Here is a 9823-nt window from a genome sequence, read left to right on the forward strand (position 1 = left end):
GGTCAAAAGGCATAGCATGGGGCACAGTGGCATATAGAGGGTTAAAAGGCGTATCATGGGGCACAGTGGCATTTAGAGGGTTAAAAGGCATATCATGGGACACAGTGCCATATAGGAGTGGCAAGCCTGGGGGCAAATGTGCGTAACTGGGGGGCAGGTTGGAAAATAAAAGGAAATAAAAACAAAAAATATTGTTCTCAATCATAGCTTTTATTTGAAAAAATAGTTTACATGAATTAACATTTACTGGTAAAACTTTTTTCCTATAGGGTCATCTTATATTCAGGCTTTTTGTTTTTTTTCCTAAATTAATATTCAGATTTTGGGGGCTCGTCTTTTATCGAGCAAATACGGTACATAAGTATATGAAGTATATGAAGTGTTCTTCAAGGACATAGACCTTAGCAGTTATCTGAAATTTCTTGGGGTTGCAATTTTTCTACCCTTACACAGAAATTTAAATGAGGCATGATATGCAAAAATAAAGACATTTGTATGATGGTTACCAAGAGGAAAGTTTATGGACATTTAAAGACATTTCTGACAAGTCAAACAATGTTCTTCGAGACACAAAAGCTTACAGGATTTTAGAGACTCTTGGTCTTGTCAATGATCAAACTCTTTTTTCTTCTGTTATTATTATCATTATTTATTATATGATACAACTATTATAAATATATAGTAAGCAAACCACGAAGGATATAAAAGGTTATTAAACATCTTCCGTTTCAGAATGTTCTTTGCCTTCTCTTAATAATAAAGCTCATTAGGGCCCTTCTTATCTCCTCGTTTCTAAGACTGTATATGATGGGGTTCAGCAGAGGGGTAACCATTGTGTAAAGTACAGAAACCTGCTTTTGAAGGTAGGAATACTTTCCTTTAGATGGAACCAAATAATTAAACACTAATGTCCCATAATATAAACCGACCACGGCCAGGTGGGAGCTGCAGGTGGAGAAGGCTTTCTGTCTTCCGGTGGTGGTGGAGATCCGAAGAATGGAAAGCAAGATATTTGTATAAGTTACAGTAATACAAATTAGTGGGCAAAAAAATACTGGGACGGACATGACGTTACTCACCACCCCATTACCTGAGGTATCAGAACAAGAAAGTCTAAGAAGAGGAACCATGTCACAGAAAAAATGGTTGATGACATTTGATCCACAAAATATCATTTGGCTAAATAGAATAATATGGGGCAAAGAGAAGAGCATTCCGCATACCCAAGTTATAGTCACAAGACAAACACAAAGCTTCAAGTCCATGATGGAGGAATAACGCAACGGGTTACAGATGGCCAAATATCGGTCGTAGGACATCACGGTGAGGAGGAGACATTCTTCAATTGTTGATATCTCAAAGAAGTAAAACTGGGTGAAGCATCCAGCGATGGACATGGTACTTCCACCTTTTAACACAATAGAAAGCATTTCAGGTAAAATAATTGTGGTGAGGAGGATATCATTAAAAGATAAATGGCTAAGAAAGAAGTACATCGGAGAGTAGATGTGGTGGGACGAGTACACCAACAAGAAGATCATGAAATTTCCACATAATGTCACAATATAATTTGTCAAGAAAAGGAGAAAGAGCGGAATCCTAAAGTTGTGGGTGTTCCCAAATCCAAGAATCCAGAATACCTCGATGATTGTTTGATTATTAAAAGTTACCTAAAGAAAATATCAAGAAAAAATGAATTTGTGTACTTTGGCATACTGCCAACCCGGGCATGGATTTCTCTGGAGCATGGCACGATCCATAGATTTCCCTTTTTATGGATTTTCATTCTTTGTCTCATTCTACAAAAGTCACGAAAGCTTTTAGTCAAACTGTAACTTAAGATGAAAAATAAATGGTATCACAAAACATAAAAACTTAAAAATTTGATTTTTATAATAATTTAATAAATAATATTTGCAGCACATCAATAATGTATAATTTCTTATATTATAAAACAATATAATACTTATTTTTTAATATATATATATAACGGTAGTTTCTTTGTGTACTGGAGGTTTAAACAAAATATATTTTTGAGTCATAGAAGTGATTAAATTCTAACTTGTACAATGCATTTTTTTTTGTTTTTTTAAATGATATGATTTTTTTTTATCAAACGACATTGTACTCCAGTAGTTCATCCTAAAAAGAATTGACTTTTAATTTCAATGCATACCTATCAAGACACATCAGAAAAGGTCAGACTGAAAAAAAACCCTGATGGGACATTTAATGGACGTTGCTAATTTTATTAAAATTCATATGCAGCATTCAAGGGGTTAAACGTGATAGGGTCACCTTTTCTACATGAAGAATTAGGGTAAGTGTTACCATGGCTTTGATGTCTTGCTGGTGGAAATTCCCTGGCAGTTGATGTTGTAACAGTTGATGTTCTTCACATGAAATCACACAACGATAACGCTTCAGCACCAACCGCCCCAAATGTCTCTCCAGCCTACGAACGGCTCGTCTTTAATATTTCTTCAGGAGTCGTAAAGAACCCTTCTGTGGGCTCCGTCTGGGAGGAAAGGCACTCTAAGGGATTCCCAGCTAATTATTTTTCATGGGATTTAACCTCTTTAAGGACCAAGGTGGTTTTACGCGTATAAACACTTTGAGGACCAAAGACATTTTCCACCAGAATGTCTCGCTTTCTTATTTGGTTTATGCACCCAAGTTATACACTTTTATTTCCAGGACAAAGGGAGCTTTCTTTACAAACTATAACCAAATATATATATAAATTATAATTTAATATGAAAAATATCACAAAATGTATTTACCTTTGGCACTTCCCTAGGCCTGACCCAAGGCAGCACCAGTTCCAGTCGCACCCTCCATGGTGGCCGTCCTCATGACCATACCGGTTTCTCCTGTAGACTCAGTAAAAACGATTTCCCCATTAATTCCAAATTAACAGTAAAAGTAATTTACATAGAATAATGTTGTTAAAAGCAGCCCTTTTAGATGTGGTTGTACATATCGGTCGCTTTGTTTTTGGCCCATTCTTTTTTAGGCAACAAATTTTATTCCCTGCCCGTTCGGTCCGGCCTAAAATTCGAGGGGCATTTTTAATTTGGGAATGAAATACATTGCCTGGTGCCTTCATTCACTCACACTCTCATTCTTGTTTATTCTCTCGTGCTCTCTAAATGTTTCCCTACCTTCTTCGCCAACCACTTCTGCTTCTGATGACCACTCCTGCATCTTCTGCTCTCTGCATCTCCTGCTTCTCTGCATCTTCTCTGTGCTATCTTCATCTGCATCTCCGCGGACATAACCTGACAGGAACTTCTGCCAAAACGGCGGAGTTTGCAGACTATCCTTGCCCTCTTAACCACGTTCCCTTATTACCCCTCACATGCATGGGAACTCCCACTCTCCAAGTCCCACACTCCAAGGTAAGTTGCTCAATACAGTATTTTATTCTTTATAAAGTGCCAGTAAGCCAGACGGGAGGATTGCAAGCTTAATGAGTTTGGTGCTTAACTCAGAATTAATAGGGTATGCGTGCAATAGATGCCCTTAGTTTGTCAGAGTTGGTCCTTCTAAAATCAAGTGTCTTGGTGTCCTCATTGTTAGCTGTTTCTGAATCCAGAGAGGCATCCATTGTGGTTGGGGTCTCTGCTACTTGTAATATAAATGAGTCATTTAGCAGATTAAGAAACTATTTTTCACAATTCCAGTGTAAATAATAAAAATTGATAATATAACATATGTTTCTGCTCGGTTTCAAACCAGGGACCTTTTGCGTGTTAGGCAAACGTGATATCCACTACACTACAGAAACTTGACCTGGCAGTCTTCTTCTCACCTCTCTGACAGTACTCTGTATGTGGAAACATGGTTTAAAAAACAAAAACAACTCAACGTGTGCTACCTTTGCAAGAAATGCAGAAGTAGCTTTAAATTGATAAGATAATAGATGCTTCTGCTCGGTTTCGAACCGAGGACCTTTCGCGTGTGAGGTGAACGTGATAACCACTACACTAGAGAAAAAGACCTGGCAAAATGCATTTTCAAACGCTTTCAGACAATATGTGTTACTAGAAAGTAAAGAGAAAACTTCAGAACTGGGAAAGCAAAGTGCTAAGAAACTTCACGGTTGAGTAGGCTACACCCCAGGGAAAATCTGTGACATAGTTACATCCCCTCTACAGTTAAGCTTAAATTTTCTCTGATTTTAAGAACCCTGCTAACCTCCGATGATTTAAACTTCACCCAGCTTTGCAGCCTTTTGAATTTGCAATGAAAGCTGATCATGCACACGCTCCTTAATACCGGGCTTAATACCCTTCCCTCTTTTCTATTTATTCTATACCTTCTAAAACGTGAGTAACCTGATAAGTTTACTGATCAGTCATGTGTATCATCCCACCATATATTTTTAATACCGATCAGATCATGCCGTTCCTCACTTACCAATATCTCCAGCTCATCCATTTTGTTTGTCAAGCTTCTTGTGTTTGCTAAAAGACATTTAAGATAACTCTGCATTTGGTTCATCCGTTGACAAACACTTCATGACCACTAGGATTATGTAAGACCGCTAAAGATGAGCTGGCTTGTGTGGGTCTTCCCGCATCATTGGAAGACCAGTCTTGAGAGATCTATTACTCCAATCTTGAAGAAGCCCTTCCTTGACCTGACTGATCTGTCCAATTACCATCCCACCTCTCTACTTCCTCTCACCTCCAAGCTTCATGAAACAATTGTTTATACCCAATTAACTAAGTTTCTTGATTACAGCTCCCTACTTGACTCCCTTCAATCTGGTTTTCACCTTTACTAAAGTTACAAATGACCTACTCACTGCTAAATCCAAAGGCCACTACTCCATGCTAATCCTACAGGACCTTTCTACTGCCTTTGACACTGTGGACCACCATCTTCTCTATAAAACTCTTCAGGCTCTTGGTCTCCATGACACTGTTCTCTCCTGGTTCACTTCTTACCTCTCGGATCGTACCTTCTGCTTCTCTTTCTCCAGTAACAGTTCCCCTCTCCTCCCCCTCTCAGTCGGGGTACCCCAAAGCAGAGTTTTAGGACCACTTCTGTTCTCTCTTTGCACTTCCTCCCTTGGCAAACTGATCTCATGCTTTGGCTTTCAATACCACCTGTATGCTGATGACACCCAGATCAATCCTCCCTTGATCTCTCTCCCTCTGTCTTAGAACATGTCTCACCTTTGTACAGCGCTACGGAATTTGATGGCACTATATAAAACAATAAATAATAATAATCTACTGTAACCCTTTCCCTGGTCATCTAGAGACACAGAGACCTAGTTATCTGCACCGCCATTGGCAGCCTCATCAGAATGAGACTATGGCGAGAGATATGCTCTCCAGATCCATGAGAGCATTGTACTTTCTTGTCTCATTAAAAAATGATATTTAGTTTTGCATGGAAAAACTGATTTTTTAAAGAAATCACATTTATATAAAACCTTCTTGAAATTTTGACATTTCTCCAGACCTTTAAGATTTAAAGGTGTACATAGTTGAAAAAACCCTTCTACCCAACCTTCCCACTCATGATCCAAAAGAAGGCAAAAAAAAACCTAATTAAGCCATCAGGGCGAAAAAAAAAACTCCCTCTTGACTCCAAAAGGCAATAATTGGACCAAGAAGCCCAAGAAAATATTATTGCTATTCATAGTCCTGTATATCGTGCCTTTCTAAAAAAAAAAAAATTCCAGACCCCTTTTGAAGGCATCTGATGTATTTGATAACCACCTCCCTTGGAAGTGAATTCCATACCTTTACTGCCCTCACTGTAAAGAATCCCTTCCTTTGTCGTCTATGAAATCTCAGCTCTTCCAGTCTCAGAGGGTGACCTCTTGTTCTTTGTACATTTCTGTTAATGAACAGGTCACTGAAGAGCTCTTTATATCGGCCCTGCATATATTGATATAATGTTATCATATCCCCTCTGAGACTCCGTTTTTCGTCTCTTCATAACCAGTATCTTCTAGCCCTCCTTTGCACTTTTTCTAGGTCCATAATGTCCTATTTAAGCACCGGTGCCCAGAAGTGGACCGCATATTCAAGGTGAGGTCTTACCATCAAAAGAGCTGTGCCACTCCATGTATTACTGAGCAGCTAACACATTGTCCAGACACTATTATTAACAGCGGTTTAGTCCAAAGTTACCATTGTAGGGAACAGCTCACACATGGGGCGGCAATGACAGTATTCACACAGGCAGCAGGTTTCAAAAGTTCAAGAGGGTGTCTATTTAAATGATTTAGGCACAGAGCACCTTGCAAACAAATCAAACTCTAAGCCTGTCCGGCTCTAACTAAACACCAGGATACCTCACTATCCCACAACAGGCCTAAGGTCTGGCACCAAGCAAAACAACAAGTTGCCCATAGGGAAAGCTTCATACCTGGTGGGCTGCAGCGCTGGCTGTAGCTGCTCCTTGACTCAGTCTCTCCTACACCCTGCAAACCTAACAGGCCTCTCTTTTAAGGCTTCCTCCCCAGTAATAAGCATAGGAAGCCTCACCTGAGGACCCCTGGGAGGAAGGAAAACCTGTAGTAGACTATGGGTGTGGACTGGAGCTCTCCCGCTTCCAACCTTTCCTCCAGTCCAAGAAATCCAGCCCATGTAACTTTAAACAAAAGAGTCCTAGCAGACTACGCTCTGCTAAAGCAGCATGTATCCTCCTGGATTTCTGCTACCGTGAGAAAATCAGGTGAGATATACACCCCATCCAGTGGCGGAACTACCGGGGTCACAGGGGTCGCGACTGCGACCGGGCCCTGGAGTTCTGCCAGTCAGGGGGGGCCCAAGGGGTGCCGAGCGGTTGCTGAAAACGACCGCTCGGCAACTCTTGGGCCCCCCTGACTGACAGAAATACAGGATGCCTCTGCTCGCCTCTGCTCCCCGCCGCTGCCGCCGTAGCCGCCGCCGCGCTGCCCAGAGTGCAGTGTTGGGTGCGTGAGGCGTTTGTCTCGGGTGCCGGCGCTTCATGCTGAACGCCGGCATATGACGTCATATGCCGGCGCTCAGCAGAGAAGCGCCGGCACCCGAGACAAACGCCTCACGCTCCCAACACAGGAGTTGACGGTAAGTGACCTACAAAGGGGGGTTAGGGAGGGAGTGGGTAGATCGTGAGAAGGGAGTGGGTAGGGAGGGAGAGGGTAGATTGTGAGAAGGGGGGGTAGGGAGGGAGAGGGTAGATCTTGAGAAGGGGGGGTAGGGAGGGAGAGGGTAGATCTTGAGAAGGGGGGTAGGGAGGGAGAGGGTAGATCTTGAGAAGGGGGGTAGGGAGGGAGAGGGTAGATCGTGAGAAGAGGGGGGTAGGGAGGGAGAGGGTAGATCTTAGATCTTGAGAAGGGGGGTAGGGAGGGAGAGGGTAGATCTTGAGAAGAGGGCATAGGGAGGGAGAGGGTAGATCGTGAGAAGGGGGTAGGGAGGGAGAGGGGAGATAGTGAGAAAGGGATAGATGGGTTGGGGGTTGGGGGGGCTCTTAACAGATTCTCGCACCGGGGCCCTGAGGTTTCTAGTTACGCCCCTGACCCCATCCACCACTTTCCCACATACTTTACCACACCATTAACTTTCCCCTCATCTTAAATCCCCTTCATCTTTGAAAGCATGGGATAAATTGGTGAAGAGGATTCCCTCCCTGGCTAAGGCCTCTAGAGCCATTCCAATGTTACTTTTGGAGTATCTCATCCCACATCTGCCATCTAATTTGGGGGGGAAATTCAGTGTCATGTACAGTGGGGCTGCATATGTGCCAGTGTCTACCTACTCCCAGTGCCTTGCTACTACTGCTGCTACTGCTATATCGCCTTAATGACTCTAAGGGGTCAATTAATCAAACAGGTCCAATTTTCTGGAGAAGTTGAGTCCTATAGCATGCTGTTGGATATGTGTTTCAATTGATGCAGTGCTGCTGTTGCTGGGGGTGGTGGACCTCCAGTGCAAAACCGAGTGTAGATCCCTTCCTTAACCTTCAGGCAGTGCTGGTGTCGTTGAAAGGTAAGCCCAGGTGTCAGGAACCTCCCCCTTTGTGAATGCCCCCAAACGTCGTTCCCTACTCAAAAAATGCCGTCCAAGCCGAACGGCTGGGAAAATAAATTTGTTGCCCGAAAACAAATGTGGCCAAAAAAAGGAAAATTTCATCCAAATCGAATTTGCTTTCCATGCACAAGTCTACCTGCAAATTCTACTAGACACAATACAATACAATCCAAGCCATATGGACCCACATGTTATGATATAATCTGGGTTACGTGGTTAACCAGCTCATGGTATCGCTCTTAGTAAGATGCATCCCTCCTTTGAATGTTTTAAGATTTGCTAAACATCACTTGTTAGCCACAGAGCCACAAGATGAGTGGGCAAAGCGGTTTCAGGCCGAGAAATTTTCACAATTAAACCAAAAACGTAATAAATAAATTCAACTTGGCGTTGTGGGGGGGGCACTCTCTTCTAAACACATAGATGGCACATATGTGTCGTATGTCTGTGTTACACGGCTAAGAGAGACCCCCAAATCATGAGTGGACAACATGATTTCAGCTGATAAAATTGCTCAGGTTAACCAGAAATGTGCACCTCTTGATATTAGACGGTTAGCTATCCATAAACACCATAATAAAACCCTGTAAAATAGAATCATTCTGGAAGTATGGAAGTACACCCCACTTATGTTTCTAGACAGCCCATAGCCACCAAGAACAAAGGATTTTTTTTTACAGAGGAATGCTACTATTGGACAGATGAACCAAAAATTGGTGCTTTTTCTTAAACAGTAACGATGAAATTAGCTGTTTTTCAAAATTAAAAAATATAATAATGGACCCTGATTCCACCACCTTATAGGTGACAAAAGAATTAGACGCAGACAATCGAACAAGGTGAATCCATATTCTGAGTCCAAACTGGAATCAAGTGCCACAAAATACTAATGCAAATGTCAGGGATTATGACCAGGCCTGCAAATGGCTCAACAGGGTCATGTCGAGCACAGGACTTAAACCTAGGACCTTATGGCGACAAGAAGGTTCTCAGTTCTGCCTGCCCATTGTATCTGGTCTCCCGTTTCTGTAAAGACAAGAAGGATTTGAGATTAAGTCAGTGGGTCCTAAGTGAGAACCTGTTCTTATGGAGGAACTCTTGTCTAACTCGATGCCTGCCGTTGTGCCAGTAGGCAGTTGGAGGCCATTGAGCAGATCATTGAGCAGAAGGCTATATTGTCAGTGAGTCAATGACGTAACGTAAGGGCGTTCACTTCCTAAAGATGAAGGAACGTTCTAAAATATGATGTTGTAGCGGAAAGTGGGTCAGGAGAAGGACCAGGAGAATGACAGCTTAACAGAGAGGGAGGCTGTATTGATGGCGGCGGGCTTGTGGAATTTACATGAAAGGTTTGAATGGGTTAAACGTACGACTTTATATATTTTTTTTATCTATCTGTTCAATATATCTGTCTTTAAAGGTTATCCCTAACAAAGTCTTTTAAGCAAAAATGTATTCTTCATCGAATCCCCGTCAACCTCAATCTTTAGCGATTTAGTTTTGTGAAAGCTTCAAAGTTTAACTAACTTAAACTTTAAGAAAGTTTAAGATTCAAGAAGGAACTTGAGACAAAAGTTTACCGAAATCCCTTGAAGTTAATTAGTTGGGGATTAATTAATTAGTTGGAGTGACTTTGCTGGCAAGTGGCGGACGCCATGGGATTCTTCACAGCAGAAATATTAAAGACAGTTTGGACGGACTTTTTGGTCGTGAGTGCTGGGATGCCATCAGTCTGTGATTTATTATGAGAATTATAATAATAGAATAATACCAAGTCAAAGGAG

General features: G+C 41.9%; 1 protein-coding gene and 1 non-coding gene across 2 annotated transcripts; both read right to left on the bottom strand.

Moving 5' to 3' along the window:
• Nucleotides 1-728: 728 nt before the first annotated feature.
• Nucleotides 729-1541, bottom strand: LOC128491749 (olfactory receptor 24-like). Its single transcript, XM_053464063.1, has one exon. It carries the CDS (start codon nucleotides 1539-1541, stop codon nucleotides 729-731), a length of 813 nt encoding a protein of 270 aa, XP_053320038.1.
• A 2176-nt stretch (nucleotides 1542-3717) lies between these two features.
• Nucleotides 3718-3790, bottom strand: TRNAV-AAC (transfer RNA valine (anticodon AAC)). The gene has a single exon. It is a non-coding gene; the product is annotated as a tRNA-Val (tRNA).
• Between the last annotated feature and the right edge of the window lie 6033 nt (nucleotides 3791-9823).

This window comes from Spea bombifrons, chromosome 4, assembly GCF_027358695.1.
Source record: "Spea bombifrons isolate aSpeBom1 chromosome 4, aSpeBom1.2.pri, whole genome shotgun sequence".
In the NCBI taxonomy this organism is placed as follows: Eukaryota; Metazoa; Chordata; class Amphibia; order Anura; family Pelobatidae; genus Spea; species Spea bombifrons.